Here is a 27,754-nt window from a genome sequence, read left to right as displayed (position 1 = left end):
GGAGCACACTTGCACTCCGGGCTCATCAGACCAGGCTAGATAAAAAAAAAAAAAAGCTGCTCAACTCCAGCCGGGAGCTTAATTAAAGCCGCGCCGCCCAACGCTGAGTGACACCTTTTACAAGCTCCTAACGGCTCTCTGCCCGCGCCGTTACTGCCAATCCAATTATAGACCAAAACAATAAAATTGACACAGAAGGAGCGGCGGCAAAATAGGCCGGTGTGGAGGGGAGGAGGAAAAAAGAGAAGGTAGGGAGGGAAGCTATTAAAGATCATATGAAGATTCGCAGAGGTGGGCCAGAGACCTGCTGCACGGGTTTCATTTTCACCAGAGATGCCCGAGTGTGTGCCACACACCGGCGAAACCACTCAGCTCAATGTGTGTGTGTGTTAACCTGCATTTATATCTTTGTGAGGTCTTTATGAGGATATTTTGACCTCACAAGTCAAGTAAGTACGTTGTTGTGATGGTTATTATGTCTACGATGTGTCCTCACTAAGATATAAAAACAAGTTACCTGGTGTTCCTTATGTTGTGGGGACCTACTGTAAATAATCCAAGTTAGGATTATTATAGTTATTATGTCTACGATGTGTCCTCACTAAGATATAAAAACAAGTTACCTGGTGTTCCTTATGTTGTGGGGACCTACTGTAAATAATCCAAGTTAGGATTATTATAGTTATTATGTCTCTGATGTGTCCTCACTAAGATATAAAAACAAGTTACCTGGTTTTCCTTATGTTGTGGGGACCTACTGTAAATAATCCAAGTTAGGATTATTATAGTTATTATGTCTACGATGTGTCCTCACTAAGATATAAAAACAAGTTACCTGGTGTTCCTTATGTTGTGGGGACCTACTGTAAATAATCCAAGTTAGGATTATTATAGTTATTATGTCTCTGATGTGTCCTCACTAAGATATAAAACAAGTTACCTGGTGTTCCTTATGTTGAGGGACCTACTGTAAATAATCCAAGTTAGGATTATTATAGTTATTATGTCTCGATGTGTCCTCACTAAGATATAAAAACAAGTTACCTGGTGTTCCTTATGTTGTGGGGACCTACTGTAAATAATCCAAGTTAGGATTATTATAGTTATTATGTCTACGATGTGTCCTCACTAAGATATAAAAACAAGTTACCTGGTGTTCCTTATGTTGTGGGGACCTACTGTAAATAATCCAAGTTAGGATTATTATAGTTATTATGTCTACGATGTGTCCTCACTAAGATATAAAAACAAGTTACCTGGTGTTCCTTATGTTGTGGGGACCTACTGTAAATAATCCAAGTCCACGTAACGTCAATTACAACATTATAAGGCAGATAAATGTTTCAATCTTAGGCTGTGGTTAGGGTCAGGGTTAGGATTAGGCCTGTAGTAATTATGGTTAAGGTTAGATTAAGAGTGTGTGTGTGTGTGCGCAGTGTCTAAGATAATCTAGTAGCTGTTCTCTAAGTCTGGACACAGTTCAGTAGCATCCAGGGGATTATATTTCCCTGTGGAAGGACACAGCCTCAATGTCATTAGGCCAGAGCGCACACAAATACACACACACACACACACACACGTACAAAGAGGATTTTTGTCCTGGTGCATTCAAACTTTATTCTTTCACTGGCTCTAAACGGTGTCACAGCTGTGATGTGTCACATCTGTTCTGCTTTGTTTATACACACATTATTGTGTGTCTACCATCTCAAAGTAGACGCACTGTGCTCCCTCTGTCTTGTCAGTAAAAGCTGTTTTATCGACGCCTCCGTCCTCTCCGTCCATCATCGTAGCCCAAGTGTGGATACAAATACAACAATCTGACAATTCTGATGGGCATAAGCCAAGTGGAGGTGTTTATTTACACTGAAACTGAAACAGTTTAAGTGAAAATGTCTTTCAACTTAGTTTTTATTAAGGGACATGAGAGAGCGATTGAGTCGTACTGTATGTGTTAACTGCAGGTGTGAAGGTATAAGGTACTGTAATGTTCACAGAGTTGTAATAAATATGAGGTTAAGGGTCCGGTCCTTTGGTAAAAGTCAGACTTAATGAGAAAGCTGTGCCTTGAACGTGTTACACGGCGCTAATTCAAAGTGACGCGTCGCCTCCCCCTGAGTGTGCACAGGCGTTTCAGGCCCAGAGACCACGATAGAGTCATCCAGAGCCAGAATCTAAACCACATCCAGTGAGTTTTACAGAGTTTAATTCCCGATAAGAATCATTACATCTCGTCGTAATAAGATAAGTAGAGTTTCCTTTGTCATCTTTCAAAATGTCTATACGCGGCAGTTCTCTAGCAACTTTTTATACTCATGGAAAGCCACAAGATTTATTCCCCTAATTAACTATATAAATCATGATAAGAGCAAATCAGTTCACAATATAACGTTTTTGATACATGTTATTTAAAGATGTACACATTAAAAGGAAGTAAAAAGTTGGAAAATATGGTGCATCTCAAAATCACACTTTAAAATAAAGAAATAAGCTTACATTTCCTTATATAATACATATTGGAAGTAGTTGTCTCTTGAGATAATGATCCGATCGGTGATTTTTGAACATAAAGATCGAAAACACGATCACAATTTTCAATAAACATATTTGTCCCCCTTAATTGTTCAGACTCAGTCGCGATTTCTCGTCTCTGATAACGATTGTTCTCCACGATATTATGATCCAGTAAAGTGATGCTAATTTCCCAGAGAAGAAGAAGACATTTGCACGTCTGCTTCTTCTCCCCTTCCTCTCCCTTTACTTCCTCTGATGCGACGCTGGAAGCAGAAGCACCCGCTCTGTCGCGACGCCTCACTACCTCTGCCCTCTCTCTCTCTGTAGGTGTTTGAATTGGCAGGAAATCAATCCCCCTCTCTTCCACGCAGCCAGCTACACCCGCCCTCCCTTCCTCCCTCCACGTCTTACTCCCCCTTCTGGCTGTAAAGTGTCCATTCTGGACCGAGCGCGAGCATCAGCACAACATCCTGCCTTATCTGAGCCCGGCACAAAGACCCATGGGCACATTGTGTGTGTGTGTCAGTATCAGCCAGCTCCAGTCTTCAGGGTGCTGTCTGCATCTGCCAAGCCCCACCCCCCAAAAATACACATCAATAGACCATAAACAGGACAACAGAATGGAAGCTGGAGTGGCCACCAGAATCATTTTAGGGGGCAAACTGCATCTTTAATTGTCGCTCCTGTTAATTACTGAGAATAGGGAGAGATTGAAGGCGGATACGCCGCGTCGCCATTTCATATGTAAATGCGTTCAATTTTCGAAAACAATTAAGTGATTAGAAAGCTGTCGTCTTCCGTCTCCTCGTCCTCCACTCGTCTTTTTTCTCCCTTTTTTTTTTTTAACGTTTTCAGAGCATTACTGTAATGAAGCCATTACTCCTTCAAGTGAATTTTAACGAGTTTTTAACCCACATTTTTTTAACGAGCTATACATTACCATAAAGCACGGATCGCGCTGAATTGAATTGTGTGTCTTTGTGGACGTGAACGTACGCGCGTGTCTGTTAGCTTTGTTAAAGGGTGTAAGAGGGAAGAGGTCCATTAAGAGTTCATTATATTGTTGTTTTTTTTTCTTTTCCTCCAACAGATTCACCCTGTGTCGTCTGACTGTCATTACTGTGTCGCCCGCGGGCTTGTTAGGCCAAATTAGGGCTTGCGTTTGAAAAAGGAGCTTTGAATATGGCTCGGATGTTTGCTTAGGCTCGTCCACTGATCGAAAAGGTCAACGCACACATACGTCTCTGATGGAATGCTCTCCGTTCATCTCGCCACCTTCCTCTGCATGACCTTGGTCGTCTGCTGTTGTCTTGAGTTACGTCTCTCAGCCTTCACACACTCCGGCTTCTTTTATGCCGTTCAAGCCTCTATTACAGATGCACATTTCATACCGTATCACCCCCCGTGATTCTCTCCCTCCACTGTGGTATCGCTACGATTCTCTTTGCCTTTCCTCTTTTCCGTATTTTTCCCCCGGCATCTTATCTGCGATTTTGACAGTGTTATTTACAATCCCCCAGCTCAGGATGTTTTGCAGATAGGGAGAACGGTGGTGGGGATGGTATCAGGCTTTGGCTGATGTGGTCTATGGAGAATGATGAGTATGTGTATATGAACAGCTTCATCTGCAGTCAGCGCAGAGAACGCCTGTCAGTACGTTCCCATTCACAGCTAAGTAGCTGGAAAATGTCGTTTAATTGGACTTCTGTCCTTGACCCAGTGTACAAGCTGCAGCAGGGAAATCGATTTATTGAATCTCGAGTATTGAGTGCGTCTGTCTCTGTCACGCTACATGCCAATATAACCCCCTACTCCTACCTGGCATTTCACTTTAAAATATTCAATTATTTGAGGTGGTAGAGCATAAACTCTGTCTTCTTGCCGCTCCAAAAAAAGTTTTACCAGCCTGAATTTCGCCATGTTTTTCTCACTGTACCTAGTTTCTATTTCCTGGTCAGAGCTAAAGAAACTTTTTCGGATTTTTACGGTATTTCATTGAATTCTCTGTTTTTAAAAACGTATTAAATTATGTAAAATAAGTTTTTATATATAAAAACAGACAAAAATAACCCACGATAATGTGAGTTTGACCTCTGCTGTAGTCAAAATAATAATTTATATTATTATTTTTTCCATTTTGACTGACAAGGCAGAGAAAGAACAGCCAAGATGCAATGACACATGGGATTAAAGTTTTGAGGCGGAAAAAAATGATGAAGTCAAAGAGATTGAAGGAAAAGACGGACAGATAATGACCTCTGATGGCGAGAGGAGAGAATGAGACGGACACAGAGAAAGAGTGAGAGGGAGCGAGTGATGCTGATGAGTTGTGCTAATGATGAGAGTCTCCACTCTCAGTTCTCAGAGGAGCCACAGCCATAGGCGCTGCCAGACGGCCATATTTTTGCAGCTGTTTTCCTGGTCTGACCTGCAGCCCCTCAGAGGAGGAATATAGGGAAGAGTATGTGTGAACCTGCTGCCCGCTCGCCTGCTGAGGGGGTAATTTCTGCATCTGGATGGGGGGCAGAGGTCACCGCTGGCCGATGGGAGGCTAAATGAGTGAGTCAGGAGCTGCTGGTGGAGAAGGAGAAGGAAAAAAAAGCATCTTTATAGCGTAGAATTACAACGGTGTGGCATTATCCGTCTTCTGCCCTCAGCGTCAAGTAATACAAAGCGTCGACGGCGGGACATGGAGTGCTGTGGTTTGGTGTGTTTTGTCAAGTGACATATATATCGTCTGTCTTCTCCGAGGGGTGGAATTGAAAACGGAGTTATTGTAATAGCATGCTGCCGGATGAAGCGCAAAAAGCACTCGAATGAAATGATATTATAGCTCGGAGCTACCTCTCCACAGCTCTGCCTGTTTGTGTGTGTGTGTGTGTGTGTGTGTGTGTGTGCAGATGCATGGTTTATTTTCTAATCAGAGTGCGGGTAAGAAGGTGGTGGGTCTGTGTGCCGGGGTATGGCCATGGGCTTGTAGCTGTTGTAATCTCTCTCCGTGTTTCTTAGCCTCTTGACCCAGGGGAACGTCTATAAAAGAATGGAAGGTCTTTCTCCTGCAGTAAACGGGGGGGGGAAGAAATAATAATAATAATATAATAATAATAAGTGCTAACATCCACGTTTGCAGGATAACAGAAAAACGATACTAAGCCCGGCGGCTTTACCGTCCGTCAGGGTTGTGTGTGTAGGTTTTTAAAAGTCTGTCACAGTGACGTGAGTGTCAAATGGAAAGGAGTTGGATTCCCCGGCGTCAGCGTGCGCGGCGTGGCGTGGCGTGGCGGCAGCGGGTGCGACCTTTGTGAACCGACGCTGTAGGTGAACGTGTTTGTCAGCAGCTTCACTCGAGGCCCCCCCACTAATCTTACAGACAAGAGGTGTCACCCTGCACTGAGTAATACTGTACAGAATATCTCCTCTCGTCCTGTCCTTGCCCCGCCCCTCCCGCGCTGTGATGTTTGTGCTGCCATGAACCGCGTGCTGAGTCTATCACAGGTTAGAACAACAGTAGAGTTTAAAACTCGACACATGGAAAGCACCAGGGAAATTTGTTGAGGCTTTTCCAAACTTTACCGTACCGTTACCGTAATAATGCGACGATTTATGCGTTTTATCGGAAAAATTCCAACGGTTTCTGAAAGCTGAAAACATCGAAATTTTTATCAAATAGCAAATTTTGCTTGAAAAATCTCTTATTCATGTACAACTACGGTGTTTTTCTTGACTTTAAACTGTTAATAAACTCTCTTAACATGCAGTAAATTGTAAATAACGGCCAGATAATGAAAGTTATTTTAGAAGAATGGGCAAAAGTGCTCTTTTTCTGGCCCTTTTATGGTTGAAATAAGCAAAAATAGTCCAGATGGACATTTTGAGGCTATGTGCTAAAGGGTTACTAAAGATTAGAAGACAACAAATAACAACACAATTGTCGTCGTCTAATTATGTGTAAAACAGTATCATTTGACTGGAGCGGTTCATTTTCTTTGTGTGTTCCTGGAGACTTGGCACCATATTTTGTTGAGATGGTGGAAGTTTGTTTTGTTGCTCGTCAACATTCCTTCACTTCAATCATAGACTGCTTATTAAAAAATGGCGTTTTCTTCTGGACAGAAGTAGCAGAGCTCTGAGTGAAAGTTTTATGTGGAAACATGTCGACAACTAAACATTTTCAGCGCTTTTTAACCACGGTCAATGTTTCATTTACTAGTTTCGGGTCTTCTTCAACAGAACCTGATGTCAAATTTGAAGGTACTAGATGATAAAGCACAACATCTATGAGTGGACACCATGTGCACGTGAACCTGCAAAAAACTGACATGGCGCCAGTTAAACTTCAAACCCTCAGGCTTTAAAACACATCATTTTTTTCAATTTATTGAAAATAAGCCCAACCAAGGACATTTATTTTCTTAATTATCAAATATTTGACAATGTGTTGATATGCACGGGACTTTGCCAAAACCAACAAGGAGTCAATTATAGAGATGATGGCTGACAAAAAGCAGAAAATGTTACAGAACTGCTTGAAGTATTGATGTCAATACTCAGCCTTATATAGAACAGAAATACACAAACGCAGATCTGCCTAATTGTTGCAGCCGCAGCGCGTCAAAGTCGTAAAGTCTGCTTTACAAAGAACCTGCGTGGGTGTCGTTTTTTGTTTTTTTTTTGTTTTTTTTTTGGCAAATGCTTTACACTGTTAAGCTCTTGGCGCTTTCTCGGAGCAAGTTGCAACCTGAATCCCTCCCCTCAAAGTTCAAGGTGTTGAATCGGTGCCAGCTGAAAGGAGAGCTGCAAATCTGCCGCGCTTCGCCCCCTGCCTGCTGCTCCTCCTCTCAAATCAGCTCCCTCCTCGGATATTTGGGAGAAAAAAAATAAATAAATATATAAATAAATTAAATACAAGCGGCGAAAATGGCAGATTGATAGTTTTCAGATATGGGTTCTTCGTAGCCCGCAGCCAGACTGACAGATGTAGCACTTTGCCAGGAGAGAGAGAGAGAGAGGTGTAAATGTAAAAAAAAAGATATATAAATATTAATAAGCGAGTGAGCAAGACGGCAGAGTTTGGGGCCTGCTGGAAACTCCACAGGAGGCGAGATGTTTTCAGTGGAAGAGGAGTCGAGAGTTTCTCGGGGACAAGGAGGCAATTACCGTACGTCTGTCGGCTGATTCGGGGTCTGAATGTCTACAGGGCCTCGGAGTTTGGTTTCTAACAGCAAGTAGTTGCACAGACGCACTTTATTATTCTCTCAAATCACACCTCACGTAGACTAAGAGAGGAAAACAGTCGCGTTATGATTCGAATGCCGATTTCCCATCATACAGTTCTGGCACGACTCGGCTTGACTCTGCTCAGGTTGTCCATTAGTGATAGGACCTGGTACCTGGACAAAAGTGCTTGCGTTAAATACTCAGCGAGAGAACTTGAAAAATGATTATTATGTTTCTTCTCTTCCTGTGGAGACGTTTTTGAGCAGGGTAGTGAGGCTTTTTAGCTTCAGAAACCTTTGGGAACCTGATTGTTTGTGACAAAAAAAAACTGTTCTCTTCCCTGTTCTCTGATGACTCACCACGGTCATTTTATCTCCAAACAACACATTTTCGTACATAATGTAGCTTTAAACTGAAGGAGTCGCCTGCGGGGCGAGCGGGGAAGACGGCGCGAGGCAGGGGATAAATATTTGCGTTGAGTGAGTGAGTGAGTGAGTATGTGTGCTTCAACTGTAAGAGGTCGACCTTGCTGCCCGTGGCCTTGTCGTCGGGATTAGACAGTCCACTGAAGTGTATTTTGGATTTACTGCTCCACCCTCATTTACTTAGCTAATGTATCTTCCCAGGGTCTTGGTATTAGCGAGCCTTGGACCAATACGCAGGGTGTAATCTCTCTGTTTGTGCTCATCCTGTTGTATTTCCTTCTTCTTCTTCTTCTTCGCGTGTATTTATTTGTGTACCAGTGTACCGTGACACACACACACACACACACGCAGTGTATTGTAGTATGAGATTAGATATGACAGCGCCATTTATGATGCACCTAAGCAGTGTTCCTTTTGTCACCGCTCCGTTTCAGAGGAAATTGATTTGGACAGAATGGAAAAAAAATCCCATGGGTGCGATCAGCGCTGAATGGAAAAAGGAGCAATTAACTCCAATGTGATCTTGAAAACAACAGGCAGTGTATGGTCCACAACCAGGCTATGATTTCAAACAGCGGGGCGTCTGTTTTGTAATGCAAATACTGAGACTCCGGCGGTGGTGGCTGTTATGGTCACCCTGGCTGGCTAATTACTTTAGCTCTTTAGATTAGAGGGCAGCCCTGCATGAGAGGGAGAGAGAGGGAGAGAGAGAGAGAGAACCTACCTTTTTTTATTCCCTCCCATCACACACACATGTAAAGCTTCCATTTGAATTCATGTCACACACAAAAGTCCCACTCTGTACTTGTCTGCATCCCCCAGGATAATTGGGTTGAAAGCTTCCTCCGCCCCTTGCTCCAGATAGATAAATAAATAAATAACTAAATAAAGAAAGAAGAAGAAGACAATGGCTGCATGGCTTTTCTCACAGAGAGGGTAGCAGGACGAATAAATGAGGAGATGAGAGAAGCCCGGGCCGCAGGGACCAGTTATCCCCTCTAATAATCCCGGCCCTCCCTGCCGTTGTGCCACATGGAATTTACATAAGAACCTGTGGCGGCTCTGCCCTTAATTCCTCCCTCCTCAAGCATCTTCAAACATCCTTCAACAAGCTCAGCGCTTTTATCCGCGAGAGGGACCGCGTGTCCCCTCGCTGCTGAGGGTCCACGGGTTTGATTCGCCGTAGATCAAATGGAGATCTTTAAAATCCCAGTGTGGATGAATGAGTGAGAGGCTGTAGGTCACAACAAACACAGGACCTACGTGGATCTACGGTGGCCTTCACATGCCAGAAAGGATTTCCCTTTTCCTTCTGTAAACCCAGTTTGTCCTCCACGTGTGTGAAAGTGTGGCTACTTCCTGTTAGCGCATTATTTTAACACTTACCTTAACCCTAGCCCCCTGATTCTATATGAATAAGCATTAAAACTCATTATAACATACATTTATTTACAATTAAAGTGTTTTTCCGTATAAATAAAAAATTAAATGTGAATATTTTCATGCTTTCTTTTCCTCCACGTAACAAAGAAATCATGATAACGTGATCATTTTGGTTTGTGGACAAAACAAGACGTTTGAGAACAGTTAGTCAACATTGTCCCACCTTCTCTGACATTTCATGGACCAAAGAACTTCCAATGTATGTAGAAACATGGTGGAGCAACTATATACAGTAAAAGACTCTATCCAAGGCTACAAACACCATACAGTCTTTATTCTAAAGCCGTTAGACACTTCATACATACACATGTATGGACATTACATTCAGTTTCTGCTAATAAACCCTCCTTAATGTTCCACACTGCACCTTTAAGCATTCTTTTTCCGCTGGTGTGGAACGTGAACCTGCTCTGAACGCACCATTAACTGTGGATTTAATTTCTTACAGTGACTTTAGTGCGTTTGTGCCACACCATTAGAACGACAGCTTAAAACGTTGTCGCCGATGATCGGTGTGTTTTTATCCTTTTTTTTTTTTCTTCTTCATCCGCGCAGAATAATTAAAAAAAAGTCGTTGTTTTTTAAAACAGAGCCCACATGTATAAGTGCTTTTTCTCCCTCCACCACATTAAAAACCACTTACTTGTTTTATTGTAGCGTCTGACGCGTGCACGTTTCTTTGTGTTACATCAGCTACGGTTTGCGTGTTTCTCTTTTTACCTCTTTACATCCACGATTGAGCGACTTACCTGAGGGCCACACTTGTTCATGGGACCACCCACTGTGCCTGTGTGTGTGTTTTAGCACATAATATCTGGCAGTGTGCAAGAATGAGTACATGCACATGTCAGCGTTGCACCCCGTGAGCTTTCTCTCACATGTGACTGACACCAGGCTGCGGGCCGTTCTGTCTCTGTTTGTTCTTCCACCTCCTCGGGGACGTCCATTAGCTGCAATTAGCTTTTATTTGTGCTCGCCGAGGCAGATGAGGCTTCACATCCCATATTAATCACCGCGTTGAACATTGCACGCGCTCACGCCGCGGCGCACACGCGGCTTAATGCGTGTACGTACGTATATGAGGACGTTTGAAAAACGGCGACCTTAAACATGCTGCACAAATCTCCTCTTAAAATGCAATTTACACACTTTTATGAAGCTACAGATGCAGTTTTTGGTTGTAGTCGTTCATCATGCAACTAGTTTGTGACAGTGAGAATCATCTGAAATAGTGGCTGTGACCCATCGCAGATCTTAAGACACTCAATTACCAAGAAATAGCAGCAGTGACGAATCTCGTTTGTTTCTCCGTCTCGTCAGTGCTGCGAGATGACTTCAGACAGAACCCCACAGACGTGGTGGTGGCAACAGGAGAGCCAGCCATCCTGGAGTGTGTTCCTCCCAGAGGTCACCCTGAACCCACCATCTTCTGGAAGAAGGACAAAGTGCGGATCGACGACAAGGACGACAGGATCACAGTGAGTGTCTGTTATGATGAAGGTGTTATTTAACATTTCTGATGTTGTATATTTTGCTGTGTAGGTTGCTGGCGTTAGTCAAAATATTATTATATAAGTCCATAGAAATCCAGAGTTGGGGAAAAAAATTTCTATTTCATTCAATTTTTGGGGTTTTTGTCACTAAAGGGTCACGACTACTTATTGCCATTTTCTACCAAACAAGACAACAAATCCCATGATGCCACGCTGCACACCTACATCAACAAACTGGGCCTTTTGCAAATTAAGAGTTCTGTAGAGGCAGAAATGACATATTGTGCCTTTAATAGCGTGTTCCCACTAGAGGTGGTGTGGTTTTCCCTCAAATAAGTTTAAGGGAAAACCAGATTAAAAGCCAAAGTGTGATCCATCATCTTTTTCTTTTTGAACTTCACTATATAAACACATTTAGGAGATAATGCACACTCAAATGGGGTCAAGGGTTAGTGGTAATTCAATGATTAAGTTTCAACAGTTCATAGAATACGAATGTACTTCTGAAAAAGGTACCTAATTATTATTAATCTGCATGTACAATAAAAAAATCACCAAACTTAACACATATACAAATACTATCATCTTAATACTTTTCTATTATATTCTAATATATTCTTCTATTATACTTCTTATATACCGTCCATGTTTATGTACTTTTTAACTATGCTCACTAATGAAACATTGAATATTTCCCCTTCCCTTGTGGGATTAATAAAACATAATGTTCTCGTATTTACCATCATTTATCTTCCATGTCAAGAAGATTGCGATTGAGCTTCTTTTGCGAGTCGTTTCTTGCAGGCAAACATGCACGATGCAAGAAAGAAAGACGAATCAAAGTCTAATGTGTGTCTAATGTTTTCTTTTTTCCTTTAGATTCGAGGAGGAAAACTAATGATCTCCAACACGAGGAAGAGCGACGCTGGCATGTACGTGTGCGTGGGCACCAACATGGTCGGGGAAAGGGACAGCGAGACGGCACAGGTCACCGTGTTCGGTGAGTTTCTCCTCAGTACACGTTACATCACATTCTCACTTACAGTAAAACTGGAGTGAAAAGTTCTCCACCCAGAAATACGTCTCTGAAGTACATCAAGCTCAAACGTGGAAGTACATTTCCACACTCTTGAAAACTCCTTGATCCTCATCTTTTTTTGGCGACTCTCTTCCCACTGAGATTCAATCTGGAGCTCATTTACGCGACATCATATTTAATATTCCACCATTAAGCTGTCAGGAGCTCCAATGAAATGCATTTCCTTTTAATTCTCAAGTTCCTGTACTGTCAAAGCACCAGATGTGAGCTCAGTCAGAGCTGCTGCTGCTGCTGCTCGACTCCTTACTGACTGTAATTTACACGTTATTAAATGTTATTGACTCACTGAAATACTTAAATGTTTTGTTTTGTTCTTTCAGAGCGACCAGCTTTCCTCCGGAGGCCGATCAACCAGGTGGTGCTGGAGGAGGAGACGGTGGAGTTTCGCTGTCAGGTACAAGGAGACCCTCAACCCAACGTACGCTGGAGGAAAGACGACATCGATGTCCGTGGGAGGTAAGAACCTTCATTTAAAGTCAATATGGACACAAAAATCAGATTTTAGTCTAAACAAGGCCTTAGTCGACGCTTTCGCCTCTGTCTTGACTGATCAGTGCGAGGCTCCTCCCCCTTTTACAAACGTCGTAGCCGTCTCTTCATTGCCTTTCTCTGAGAAACTCCCACAACTGCAACTCAGTGTCAGATTCACTATCCCCCACGCTCCCGCCATCACTCAGCCCACTTCTTGGCATTTTTCAAAACAGAGGGTTTATTTACCCTTTAAATAGAAGAATAAGCAAAAAAAAAGAAGGACCTTTTAGTGGAGAAAAGTTTCTTCACGATAATACCCCCGCCGTGCACCCCGTCTGTATTGACTGCCTGCGTTTGTGTCCCACTGATGTGACAGGCTGCACTTAATGCACAGGAGCTGTGGAGGCGCTGGTGTCAGTCTGAGTGACTGTTTCAAACTAATCATTACTCACACTGCCAGCTCTCACCTGGCTCGGCTGCCAGGGAGCAATAAATAGCCCTATTACGCTGCTGTACACACACATTACACATTCTGGATGAAAATGGCTCCGCCCACAGGCTCCACAATAAACAGCCTCCACAGTCTGAACAGGAATAGACAGTGTCTCATGTCAGGTTGAGTCAAACAGATACTCAGCTGCGAGACAATTAAAAGTGAGTGACGTGTGTGTGTGTGTGTGTGGAATGAAAGGTAGTTTTTTTTTTATTTTCCCAGAAGGAGAAAAAGAAACAGAGACGGATAGAATGACAGGAGATATGAAGTATAGCTGACATGGCCCTTTAGTGTCTGTGTGGAGGATAATCATTTAACCCAGGCTCACATGACATGTGGATTTGAATATACACTTACCAAAAACGAACAGAACAAAGACTAATGGATAAGACTGGCACTGGAACTCGCCGCTAATTTGGCAACAGTCACCATTCGATTAGCGTCTACCGGAGTGAATCACCATGTAGATTTCTGAGCCACAAGCTGCCGTTTCCTTCGCTCTGCAGCTCTGAAGCTTTGAAGCTCTGCAGCTCTGAAGCTCTGTAGCTCTGAAGCTCTAAAGCTCTGAAGCTCTGAAGCTCTAAAGCTCTAAAGCTCTGTAGCTCTAAAGCTCTGCAGCTCTGAAGCTCTGCAGCTCTAGCTCTAGCTCTGCAGCTCTGAAGCTCTGCAGCTCTGAAGCTCTGAAGCTCTGAAGCTCTAAAGCTCTAAAGCTCTGAAGCTCTGAAGCTCTGCAGTCAACAGGGGGCGACTCCACCGGTTGCAAAAGAACTCAGTTTGAATAGAATAGTCAGAAGATTAGCTTCTAGTTCTCACTTAAGTTATGAGGAGTCAATGGACTCAATGTCTAGTTTTAGGTTTGTTTAAGCGTTCCCATTTAGAGGAAAAATAGACGATAAAGCACCGGCAAAGTACATGTGAGTGGACACCAGATGTGATGATTTGACCCGCCCAATGTGGCTCCATTCTAATGAGAAGCATTTCAGTGGGAATCTCCACAGACTTTTCAACCTTTTCTGTCCACGGGCTCACAGCGTCTCCGCTACGCCGCTGAGCGCCGATGAAAGCGAGCAGCGTGCAGAAGGCAGCGGCCGCAGCCACGTGTCAATCATCTGCATGTGTCTTTGTTTGATCAGAATCCAAAATCAGCACGGCGTGACAGGTGAAAGGAAAAAAAAACCTCACACCCCTGCTGTTTCTTTGATTTGAATGTCCGTTCCCACCTGGAGGAAACATCTGAGAACGTGACGGGGAAATGATAATGGTGGAAAGGTGACTTTGTCTCAATGTATTTAAGACGTTGAAGTTCTGATGACGTGGTGATAGCGCTCCTGTCGGGACCTGTGTGTCCGCCTGTTGCTTCACCGTGAGTCACTGGACTTGGCAGCGGTGTCATCGGTCAGGAGTGGACTTCAAAGAGAGTTGTGTACCCAGCCTCTCACACACACACACACACACACACACACACAGTTTGGATCACCTCCTACAGCACACACTCAGCAGACCCGACATCTCTCAAGGCTATAGCAGCAGAGCTCGGCGTAGGCAGTTTGTTTGCGTCTGATAAGGATTGAGTTCAGCAGGCGGCGGGGACGCGAGCGCCGTGCCAAAGCAAACACATGAAAACTATTCCACTCGTGTCTTTTAAAAGGGAGTTGGCTGTGGAGAGTGAGCTCACTTTGGACACTAATTAGCAGATTTATAACGAAGTAGGATGAGTTTCATGTGTCATCACTCGCTTTGAAGTCTGGCTTTATATGAATATGGGAAAAACAGAGCGGCAAACGGCGCCAGAATTCATAAATAACAAATATTGCAGTGTTACTAATTACATCCGGAGAACTTTGTTTTGTTTCCTATGTTTAATTCCACACTTATGCTTGGAAGCAGAGAGGAAGTGTGACAAACTGTGATGTTCTGATTATGACTTCCCGGTCTTCTTACATCAAACACGGCTTCTTTTCTGTTTGAATGCCAGGGACAAAACTGGGTCACGTTTGTTAAATAGCAAGAAATAAAATAAAGAAAATGAGAACTAAAGCTACTCGTGTGTGTGTGTATATATATATATATATATATATATATATACATATATATACATACACATATGCATGCTGTGGGCTTGTGTAAATGTATGGATAGTGGTCGTCGCCACAGGAATGAAACGGCTGCAGATCGAGCGCTCTGATATGCAGTGGAGGAGGTTGATGGTCTTTGTTTGCTCTCGATCTCGAGAGGTGACATTGTCCTTATTATTATGATAAGCCGCGGAAAGACGCGCGCTCTGTGAGGCCGCTCCAAGCGTCTTTAACACCGAACTGTTTCAACTTGTCTCGGCCCGTCCCTTCGCACATGCCCTGCCTGTCTGCCTGCGTCTCTCTCTGTCGCTCTCTCTCTGAGGCTGTTCTGTGGGACTTTTCAAAAGTGAGGATGAAGGCGAATGGAGCCTCAGCTGAGTAAACAGGTCTTTAATATGCTCAGTGGCACCAGCAGCCTCCCGGGCAAACACACACACACACACACACTGGCACATAGACATAACACACGCCAGGATGGCACTGGCTTCAGTCTCTGTGGGACAGAAGGGGAGATAGAGACAACAACACAGGAATGGTTTCAATTAGAGGACAAAGACAACAGTGCTGCTCTTTTTTTTTTTTTCTTTTTTACCTCACTCTTTGTTTTGTTTTTTTAAATCTAATCACCAAACAAGCTGATTTGTCTCTATTCTATTCCCCTAGTGTAATAAAACAGGTCAATTTCATCGTCCGTGATTGGAAATTCCTACAGATTCGAACATCGGCGTGTGTTCAAAGTATTGAAATTGGAAATTAGAATGTCAAACAACATTATTCAGCATTGCCTGGTTTTCTTTTAATTATTTCTGATTATGAATGTCTTTACATGCAGTCGCCGTGGGTTTTTTATTAAAGCGCTGGCGTTCATGTTTTCCATGCACTCTACTCACGGTGCAATTAAGTCAGACTCAATACTTAAGATTTAATCTTGTTTGTGTGGCACACGGAAAATTCATATAAACCTTGTTTGGACAGGATTAATATTCCAGAGGGAGGACATGGTCGGAAAACTCATCTTTCCAAACCAAAACCAAATTACAGCCCCGCTCTTTATAAGACAAAATGATTAGATTTTTCTTCTTTTTTTTTTTTAATAAATATGTTTTATAAGATGTTAACTCGTGTAATTCCACTTGAATTGTAATTATTTGTGACAAAAAGGCGCATGAGCCAGGACAGAATAATTACCTGTAGCTGAAATTGAATAAGCACCATTTTATAATCTTGCGGGTTCTTGTTCTTGTAATGACTTATCTTTTTTTATATATATATCTTTCCAAATTGGACGTTAGGCTGCCAACAGGTCACGAAAAACCTTTTAAAAACCTTCCCTCCTTTGCCTCACGGAACCTCTATGTGCTGAGCTAATAAAGTGAAATACAAGGTGTCGGATAGAAAACGACCTAAATTGTGAGAATAAGTGCACTGAATAATAGTCGGGGCTTTAATTATTAACCGAGGAGAAAAGAAAAGAAAAGAAAAGAGGAGACAAACTGTGTATCTGTGCTCTGGGCAGGATTAAAATCACTGACCGGCACATGTAAAATTAAAATACCCTGTCTTCCCAAGAGAAATAGGTCTAGAATGAAAGGGATTCACCCCTTCTCTCTTCTTTTTTTCAACCAATATACATATGATTAGATTCAGAGGGTGGAGTTGTGTGTTTTCCCAGGGGAAAGTCTTTGCCATGTGTCTCCACGCATCTGGAGAGCAGCATTTATCTCAGAATACTGTGAAGACACTGATGGACTTGCAGTATCCGTGTCCATCTATGTTTTCTTTTTCTATTTTTTTTTTTTTTGAAATCTTACCTTATTCCTGTCGTGGGTATTGGATTTGTATTGAAGTGTCACGTGTGAGATTAAGATCTGTGTCAGATTAAAATCCCACTCTTCTTTCAAAGAAAACACACGATAGTGTTTTACTCGTCGGAAAAGTGTCGAGAGTTCTGTCTCCACAGGTTCTACCATAGCAACGAATCACTGTGGAATGACTGTCAGTACGTTTACGGGACAAATATTGTGTTAGTCTGACTAAAACCAGACTTTTACACTGAAATTTACTACGGAAATCAAATTTCTCAATGTCGGAGAAACACTCAGACTTATGCTATGTTCCATTTTCATCAGAAGTCGGAATTAGGAGTGTTGCAACAAAAAAAAAGAAAAAAAAAATGAGACACAAACATCTTAAGCTAGCTATCGTTAGCCACTGTTAGCAATAGCGGTCAATAACAACTCTCCACACTACACTATTTAGCTCACAAAAATACCGTAGCTACATGTCTGCGTATAAAAAATTCAACAGTTCTATGTGTGCGACTGATTTAACGTGAAACAAATAAGACATAAGTGCTAGTAAAGGTAAAAGGCGGGGTTTGAGAGGCTGCCTCAGTATGTGTCTCAGGTATTTTTTTTATTCCCCCTCATTTTTTTCCCCGTGTCCTCTCCTGTACCTTATCGGAGCCGCTTTGGTCTTCCAGTCCATCTGTATTCACCTCCCTCTTGTCCCCGTTGACCTCCACATTACAGCGCCTGCAACATTCAGACTCAATCCCTCTGTGGTTTGTGTGTGTGTGTGTGCGGGTCACTCTGTTTGAGAGAGCTGTCAAAGCCGCCGTGACAGGGGCGCCTTTGTTTTGCTGACCATCCGTTTTCAGCCGTTTCTCACCTCGGCGACTCAGCATTACGGGGACTTCCTGTCGCCGTCACTTCCCTTGATATATAAGTGGATACATCTGGTATTTAGGCGAGCACGTGTTCGAGGCGAGAGGAGCGACAGTGGGTTGATTGTGTATTTATTTTCTGCCCTCGCTCTCTCGCGCGTTTATTGACACTAACTGTGTCACTAATAATGTTCTTAATTGTCCCTAATAAGGTATATTTATGAAGCATAATTTAGCATTAATTAGGGGACGGTGCTGTTGATCCACCGTTATTAGTGCTTTTCATTCACCGTCATGACAGGAAAGCAAATAATTATCTTTTTCGTTGTTGTGATGCAGGTACTTTACATGGAAAATGGTTCTAATTAATGAATAGAACAAAGATAAACCAGGGGATCTGCCTGGAACAGTGTTTATAGATAATCTACAAAAAAACATTACTCATTTTCCTTCTGCTGTAGCCTGTTCTGTTACTTACCAGCCAGTGGGATTATCAGGTATTCTGTGAGAGAATAACCTCTGTCAAGGAGTACATGAATCACAGCACAACTGTGAGTCACTGGAACACTTGTTCATTTAACGCAGTGTTAATTTAATACAGTCGCAGAGAGAGAGAGAGAGAGAGGCAATGACTCTCCGGCTCCGCTGTGTACGACCACGGCCTCCTGTTGCCCTGTGTCTCTACACGAGACAAGTATTTTTCAAAATAAAAGAGTCGTCATGTGTCCCACCAGGCTCACAAATCCCTCAAACAGCTATGAAGTCGTTCTTTAGAACAGTGGCTTCATACACAACCTTCATGGTTTCATAGGATTATGAAGAAATGACACATGTTCTGTTTGAAAGTGAAAGAGAAGTCATTTATTATTTTTGGAATAAATTATATTTTTTTACTTTGAAGTAAAAAATATTAATATAAACAACTATTTTTTTATCTTATATTATTGCAATTAATGCATTAATTTAGGGCGGCAGCTAACGATTATTTTTATCATCGATTAATCTGGCGATTGTTGTACTCCATTAATCGAGTACTCGTTTGTTATCATATTTAATGATTTTTTTTTGTTATATGGAGCACAGAAACCTGAACAAATTCACATTTAAGGAGCTGAGAAATCTGTTTTAATTACAAAAAAAAAAAAAAACCTTTAGTAATCAATAAATAATGGATTCATCAAATAATCTTTGGAGCTCTAGTTGAATTATACCAGTTATATTTTGTGGTATGCCAGTTATTGACAGACTTTATAGCTCACATTAACATTATAGCTTTTATTTTGCAACAACTACAACTGCAAATAAACCACAATTAACTGTGTTATATATTTAAAAAATGAAAAGTGAAACCTTTTGCGACCCTTCTTGGCCCTCACATTAGGAATCAGTGTCGAAAGTCGAAATACAGTATGTTCTAATAACAATTGTTCAAGTAAATCCGATTTATTCAGATGCAAAAACATCCCTCCCACAGTTTAACTTGTTAGACTTGATCGTATTCCACGCTCACATCCAGCTTTCTATTTCGAGCATAAATCAAGTTTTCTGTTATACATTTATTCATAAATGAGGGCGATTTGAGCTTCCAGGCAACGCTCGGTGAACTGTACATTCTTTTTCTTTTTTTTCTTTCCCCACCCCTTCGCATTTTCCAGTGCAGCCGCTCCATCTGCTCCAAAACCACTTTGGCAAAGTAAAGACTGCGCTGCTGCCACCGTCGCTGCGGTTACGGGTAAAAGTAGCCCTTTTAAAGACAAATTTAGGATACATCCGCTCTCCACAATCCCTCCCCCCCAATCTAGCCACAGGGTGGAAATCGTGCCCAATTGATCTGTGATTAATGTAGTATAAGGTGATGAATGTCAGGCAGACATTTTGGGAAGGTCCTGACCCGGCTAAGACATGGGAGGAACCAAGAGGGAGCGGAGCAGCTGTGGCTCAGGGCCACACGGAGGGAAGATGAGAGGCAGGAGCATGTTAATTGATTCTCTCTCTTCTGGGGCGTCGAGGCTTGCATAGGTAGACTCCGGCTCGTTTGATACAGGATGAGGTAAAGATGGTGTAAGACTGGATCACACTGGGAGATGTGAATGGAGCAGGAGACGGGCGACTTGGGGTCAGAGCGGTCCGGCCAGAAACCAGGCAGGAACAACTGTATCTGGAGTCTGACTCACAACGTTCACATGTACACACACACACACACGCAGCGGCAGCAGCAGCAGAGGCAGATAAGATAAGATCCTCTCATGGTTTAGTCCCTCCGTCCGTGTACACACTCACAGGCTGGAGATAACTCTCCGTTAATGTGAGTGAATTGGCACGAGTGGGATGGAGGAACACAGACGTCTGTGTTCCGGACAGACGACTTTTTTAAAGGCGAATCCCCCAAAGATGAACTTAAGGAGTTTGGAAAAAAAGTGTGTCAAATCAAAAAGCAGTTTCATCCTTGCATCCTCCCCTTCACTCCTCATCTCCTCCTCTGCATAATGTGATCCTTTACTTTGTTCTGTATGTGTGTGCATATGTTTGAAACGGTGACGTTTGGCTCCGCCGTCCTTTCCACAGCTTCTTCCACACGTGCAATTGCATTCCTGCTCTAATAGAGAACAGAGCTCTGCCCCAATCCAGTCGCAATAAAGAGCTACTGTTCCTCTGTGTGTGTGTGTGTGGCCACAACGGCCTCTTATCCCTGAGTATTTCCACTCATCTTGTCATCCAGGCTGATTTCATATAGGAAGCTGATTACAGATTGATGGGGCTCATGTCAGAACCTGAAAAAAGTCACCGAAAACATCGTATTCCTTTATAATCTTGTGCTTTAAATAGTATAAACTCATGATTATTTTCTACTTTGATCGCTTCATATATTGAAGATTATTCAATATGTTATATGATAATATTCAATTCTACTCTGCTGTGGGCACGCTAATAATGTGACAGCCTCATTGTGGCCCATTTTTATTAAATATTTGCGACCCAAATATTGATCGTATCAACATTCATTCTGTCCAAATCATTTCCCGGATGTTCGGTAAATGATTTACAACTCAAATATCTGCATGTTTTTAAAAACATATCAACATAAATTTGAAATAAAACGTTCCGTGGGGACCCCAACAAAATCTCCCGTGACCCTCCTGCGGGTCCCGACCCAGTCTTTGGAAATCGCCGGTTCATACGTACTGTGTGTCACGTTCATTGGAAACGCTTCAGATCTGATGACTCAGTGATGAGCCTGTAGAAACCTGTGTTTTTTTTTTAAAATGAAACATTGTCTTTTCCTCTTTGTTGACGCTGACTCTTTTTAAATGAACAGGGAACAGCTTGTTCACTCGCGGTTTGTTTGGGAGTCCCGGTTTCATCCCTAAGCCCCAACTTGTTCCTGTCACTCATTTGCTCATCTCTCCCTCCACTTTCATGTCGAGTTGTGCTTCCCTGTCCTCGCCGGAGGGCACAAGGATTCTCATTAGCTTGTTTGTTCTCAATCTGCCTCCTCGTTCCCTTTTGGACGCCACTCACTTCAAAAACCTCAACAGTAAATGTTTTTATTCATGTCGCCCTGTCGTTACCTGAACCGTACATCCCCCCCTCTCTCTCTCTCTTTCTCTCTCTCTATAGAACAAAGCGTTCAGTCATGACTCAGTCAAATAATCATTACAGTGTCTTAAGTACCTGTGTGGAGAGGTGGAACTGGCAGTCAGGAGTTGAGGAATGTGCTTCAATAAAGCTGCCTGTGGATGTTTGCTGGGGAAATGTCATAACTGTGGGAGGGGGAGAAAAAAAAAAGACGGGACAGATTAGGTCTGCAGCTGCCGGCGGCAAACGGCCATCAATACACGCGGTGATGGTCGAGCGGCGGGGTCTTTCCCGCTCTGAGGGAAATGGACCGGAACCTACATTAATACTCGAGAAAGCATCGCCGCAAACCGGGTCGTTTATGACCAAAATGTGTCTCATCGTCCCCAGAATTAACGTTTAAACATTAGGGGCCAAACGTGATACTTGTCTTTCTAACTGTTTTTTATTATTGTTGCGATGTGTGAAGCCAACACTTATCCAGACGCTGATAAAAGGACATAAAGAGAGAGTCGTACTGTTGTGCCGGCCAGCATTTTTCTCCCTTTGCAGTACAGTTTGCCGTGGAAACCACTTTGTGACTTTATCTTTGGATATGTTAGAATTAAACCAGGAGACATCACCACTCGTTTACACTAACGTATGGAATTTCGAGCAGTCGTGTCCGGATTGCACTCCAGCAAACGGCAGTGAGAAGAAGTCTCTTTATAATCAAAGAGATGGCTTTACTGGGCCAGTGTGTAACATTTCAGGGGTGTTTACTACCAATAACTGTGTTTTTTTAAAGAGAATAATCACCATAAAATAAAATGAACTGCAGTTTTACTGTAATCTAGGCAAAAGACTGTGCGTTTGACAAAGTCTGCAGTCCTGTTTCCAGACATAGAGTTCACAATTTCAAACACAACCTTCCAAGAACGCACTTTAACCCTCTTATGACCATCATAATAATCAGGCCGCCTGGATTTGTTTGGACTTTATGGCAGTAGTTCCAAGAAAACTTTCACTTTCCATATCTGGAAGTTATTCGACCGCTTCGGAATCACGGCACTGAGAAGCCGACGTCACAAACGTGTGACACGCTGGTGAATCTCGTCTGTGAGTGGAAGTCCTGAGGTTCTACCGTAATGACAAGTATATGGGCGCAAAGTTTTCTGGTATCCATTCATCCTGGACAGATCACCAGACCATAGTTTTTGAATGGTCTACGTCTGTCGAAACCTCGTCAGCGAACAAACAACTCAATGTTTTCTTAAACAGCCTCATCCTTGTTGGTATGCAAAGGCCTGACACGCTTTGGAAAGAGACGGATGAGCAGACGATTCCTCCGCTTGTCGCACTCTGCAGTCTCACCATTAGATGTCACTAGTTCTTACTCTCCGGACCTTTAAAGCATCAACATACAACAGTGTCGGGCTTCTTCTCCTTCTTCTTCTTCTTCTTCTCTCTTGCATCGCAACTGTTCCTGGTGTCTGTGAGTGACAGACTGTGGACAGCAGAAGGTTGTCAGGCTGACAGAGCAGCATCTCACAGCCACACCTCCTCCTCCGCCATCACAGTGCTGACACACCGCCAGGCCGGCACCCCTTCAATTACACACAATTACACTTTAGAGCAATTCCTGTATTGACTTAGTTACCAGCCGTAGCTTTCGTTTTGCAACCATACATTCTTACACGTCATTATCAGTGTAAAATGAGCATTTCCTCTGTCCACGACCAGCTGTGCTGTTGTCACATCATCGTCCCAGCACGGAAAGATAAAGAAGTCATAGATAGCATCTCGTTTCTTAGCATCCATGTGCCTCTAAAGTGAGAAAATGTGCATGAAACCATCGAAGCTGAGCTGAATGTGGTTAAAAAATAAAACCCCACATACACATACACAAACCTGTCATGAATATTGAACAAGTTACTGGCTGAGTGCACTCCTCTCTCTGTGTGTCATTGTTGAATAATTGATTCTCCTCCTCACAGTCTCCATTTGTCATAATGAACATTTGTGCTCCTGTGTTCCTCCGCGAGAAGAAGAAATACAGTTTTCACGGCCGCCGCCGCTGCTGTCAGACACTTTTACAGGAGGTGCTGAAGCACGTCCGCATGTGTCGCGCGGGGGGTTTATTTGTACTTTAACTGAACGCTGAATGGGCAAAACAAATTTCACCACGCTCTAACTTTTTCCTCGTTCCTTTTGTGTTCGCTGACAGATACGACACCAAGTACGACAAGGACGACTACGTGCTGCGGGTGAAGAAGGCGTCGGTGAGCGACGAGGGCATGTTCACCTGTGTGGCGGAGAACCGCGTGGGGAAGCTGGAAGCCTCGGCGACGCTCACAGTCAGAGGTAAAAAAAACAAAACAAAATCAAACACATTTCACACGGAGGAACTCGGAGAGCACTGAGGTCACCGTCCTGAGAGTCAGATTGGCAGTTTCCCTCCGCAGGGTCTTGAAATCCAGGACGCCGACTCCCACGAGCGAAGTCTATGAATGTGTTTAATTATTTACATTTTGCAAGTGCAGAGTCGGCACACTCACGCTCCCCTCCCCCTCCTCTGTTAGCCATGCTACCCCTCCATGCTCTAACCACCCACAAGTCAGCTAAAGCCATTTCACAGATTACTGGTGCACACCGCCAGTCCCACACCTGGGGTTTGCAAGGTTAATAAAAACATTCTAACCATAATTTCCCCTCTTTTCACCACTCTTCTTCCCATTAAACCCAAGTGTTTAAGGTCCCAGTGGAGAGCTTTAGAGCGACACACGGGGGGCCAGAGGGAGGGAAAACACAGTCTGGGTTGACTTCTTTTTTTTAATTTGTATTTCACTCGCGGAGACGCCTACAGAAATCCTTAGCTAATTTCAAAAGTGTTCTCTTTACAACGTCAAACTGTAGGTTTTGATGAATGCGAGCAGTGAAGGTTCGACATAATCTGTCCAGTGGACGATGGACAAAAGTCCAAAACAATGCTTTTACCCCCAAACACGACATGTCATTCGTTCTGACTTTGATTTTCTCATTTTACGATTCTTTCTTTTTGTTCCCGTTTGTCCCCCCCGTTTTTGTTTTTGTGCGTCCTTGTCTCTTATTTTGTGTCTCGTGCGTGTATCCACTCGTCCTCCTCCTCCTCCATTGTTGTGTCTCCAGCTCGCCCTGTCGGTAAGTACCCATCCTTCTGATTTGATCCCATCCTGCATGCATGCTCTTCATATACTGTACACACCTGACTGCCTGAACACAGGTGTCTGTCCTTACAATGGTTGTTTTCTTGTATGTTTATGTACTAGATATTCCAGGTGTTGACGTTCAATTTTAACGTAGTGATCGGACAAAAAAGTGTGCTGCCACAAATGACACAAAAATGTTTTGGGTTTTTTTTTTTTTGCCAAAGGCACATTTTTTATTGTAGGTTTGTGTTTGACAAGTCGTGACAGTGAGAGAGAGTGGTATTCGTGTGGGTGTGGTCTTTAAATGTTTTTGTTTTTTTATGCCTGTTGATCGTCAAAGCCGCTTCTGCAATTATTGAACAAAGATGTGGTCATGGGTTAGAACATGGACCTGTTGACAGTTGGTGCAACCAGAGATGATCAAAAAAATGGACGTAGTCTATCATAAAATTCTATTATAATATATTATATATATTATTATTATTATATATATATACAATAATATAATATAGTTATATATTATATTATAATTCAAAATTCTGAATATTGAGGCTTCTTCTACTTTGCAACTAGAACCCTACGTTGATTTTTCAATCCAGTCTGTGGTTGGAACGTCAACACGTGACGTCTCTACTCATGAAGCGACACATCTCGACGTTCGTGACCCGCGTGGGTTTGATTTTTGATGGATTTATGGAGGTTTTCTAAAGCTGAATTCTACAGAACACCGCATCCTTGAGTGGCTCTGGCCGCCTCCAGCATTGTCATCTCATATGGTCCAGTACGTGTTTAACTCGCGCGTCTTCGGGCCATCTGTGGCTTCTTGGAACACAGGGATGAGATCTGTTTGTATTGGAACGAGCTTCTCTCGCGCTGCCCCGGGAACACTGAGCGGAGACTCCTTCTATCTCCCGCAGATGGAGGGAAAAGGTCAAATCTGATACACTTGAGATGTACAATTGTCAGCAGTAGTGAGTGGAAGTGGCATACGAGAGAAAAAAGTATGTTGTTTTTTATGAGAGAGAATAAATGTGAAGAATGAGGGAAAAGGACAAAGAATGGCTGACATGTGTTGGCTGACTTTGGCCACAACAGCAGCAGCTATTCTACGACTGTCAAACTTTCTGCTTCCGAAGAAGACGGAGGGAATAACACATTCACGCCACCTGTGGGAAGAGGTGGGGATTGAACGCGTGCGCTCGGCGTTCTGTCCGCTCCTTCTTCTGCCGCCGCTCTCCAAACCAGGCAGATGTGACTTGTCATGAATTAAATATGGGCGCCTGATCATGTGTTTCCTTTGGAGGGGACAGGAAGGAGCCTCTCACATGTCATTAAGGGTCTCTGAATGAAAACTGGGCCAGTGTGTGTGTGTGTGTGAGTCCGCCCTGAGCCAGGCTTTGAAACGGTCACACACTGACTTCCTCTTGATTTGTCGCAGGGTTTGATGCTTTTGCTTTTGCTGCTCTGTGGACTTCCTCCTAAAAAAAAAAAGAAGTCTTTTAATACGTTTAAAACGAAACATGAAGGGACAAAGGAAGTCGTGCTGTCGCTGTAGAGCGAAAAAAGATTGAAAGTGAAGTCTTTGCAACCAAAAATGTGATGATGATGATGATAATAATAATAATAGAGCTGTCAGCGTTAACACGTCAATCATAACGTACAAAGGCAGCGGATGACGTATGCGACATCACAATAAAACGGAAAAAGACTGAGGATCATCCAATTATTCCCTAAGTAGAGGTTGTGTTTCCGTCATAAAGTAACTTTATTCACATTAATCTGACTTAAAATCAAGCTCTATGTGTATAGAACATGCTTTGCATTACTAATGTGGCCCAAAAAACTGTTTTAGATTAGGAAATAATCAAATTATAAACAACAATAAATCTGTGATTAACGGCGATTAAACTTCTGCAATTAATCATGTCCCTAAATCATAACAAACCTAATTTGTATTTCCCTTTCCCAAAACAACGCTACAAATTGCTTTGACAAGGTTTTAAACAGAATAGTCTAATGAAAATACAAATATTAATCAGAATAAGAATACTTATAGCTCACAATTCGACCTTGTGTTAAGATGAAGTGATTTAAAAATGTCACTTTTAACAGCAGAGCCCAAAAAGGAGCCATCTTTATTAAATTAGTATCAAAATAAGAAGATTAATGGATTGATTTCGAGTTCTAATCCACATAAACAACACTCAAAGCTTTGTTTTTGACGTCCAGCTGGTTACGATCAACCCTACAAGCAGAATCCAATTCTAAACCTCTGACGTGTTCACGTCACTTCACTGCGTTTGACGGAACCCTGCGTTTGGAAAGTGTGAGAAAGGGCAGTCACAGGCCGGACGGTGCGGAGCGTCCACTCTGCGAGGCGTCGCTCTCAGCCGCTGGTTAGTCGCGCGGTGTGTGTGTGGGATAAGACAGAAGTGAGAGGAGGGAACTGAATCCCTGCCAGTGGATGATTTAGGAGCTCTGTATCAGGCCCAGTATTGTGAGAGCCACGAGATATCCAAGCTGCACAAGGCCAAATGGGAAGGCAGTAAATCTGCAGCCATCTGCACCGTTCCCAACCGTGTGTATCTCTCACAAATACACATACTCTCCCACCCGTCCAAAAAGAGGAATTACATGAAGAAAGCAGCCAAATGGGAAGAGTTTTGCTTTAGTGGAACCAGCTGGCTTCTCCGTGGAAGGACTTAGACCCGAAATCCAAAGAAACAAAGAGAGCAAGATGTTGCACTGCAACAATTCTAGTTCTTTTCACAACAATCTGTAGAATCTCTTTACTTTGTTATCTCGAGGAAAAACAACGGCCTCTGTACGACTCATTGTCCGCGCTCACTCGAGTTTATGGTCGGGTGGTGTTTTCATTTGTTGACTTCCTTTGTCTCTCTGTGTCTCTCTCCAGGAACCATATTTCCTCCTCTTATGTGTCATGGATGCCTTATCTCGGCAAACATTGCATTTGCAGTGCGAGTAAATGAAGAGAGGACGTGGGTCACGCAGTAAATTATCTCAGGTCAAAGGTCAAGACATTGTCAAACAGCTAAATATGCCATAGCTGCTCTTGCAGGTTATTTTTGTTAACGAAGTTTTTTTCCAGAGGTCAC

The 27,754-nt window shown here is 42.9% G+C and overlaps 1 protein-coding gene across 10 annotated transcripts in view; it reads left to right on the top strand.

The window, feature by feature from the left end:
• Positions 1-27,754, top strand: part of robo2 (roundabout, axon guidance receptor, homolog 2 (Drosophila)) — a 192,503-nt gene that overhangs the window by 113,279 nt on the left and 51,470 nt on the right. For 7 of the 10 annotated variants that reach the window (XM_044032975.1, XM_044032971.1, XM_044032973.1 and 4 more), the window contains exons 3-7: positions 10,920-11,077; positions 11,972-12,092; positions 12,512-12,647; positions 23,678-23,814; positions 24,619-24,630. In XM_044032975.1, the coding sequence (XP_043888910.1) occupies positions 10,920-11,077; positions 11,972-12,092; positions 12,512-12,647; positions 23,678-23,814; positions 24,619-24,630 (564 nt within the window). The remainder of the gene's footprint in view (positions 1-10,919; positions 11,078-11,971; positions 12,093-12,511; positions 12,648-23,677; positions 23,815-24,618; positions 24,631-27,754) is intronic. The other 3 variants (XM_044032976.1, XM_044032974.1, XM_044032968.1) reach the window with 1 other exon arrangement.

This window comes from Solea senegalensis, linkage group LG8, assembly GCF_019176455.1.
Source record: "Solea senegalensis isolate Sse05_10M linkage group LG8, IFAPA_SoseM_1, whole genome shotgun sequence".
Taxonomy (NCBI): Eukaryota; Metazoa; Chordata; class Actinopteri; order Pleuronectiformes; family Soleidae; genus Solea; species Solea senegalensis.
The sequence above is the reverse complement of the archived record's forward strand: the minus strand, read 5'-3'. Positions and strand labels throughout refer to the sequence as shown.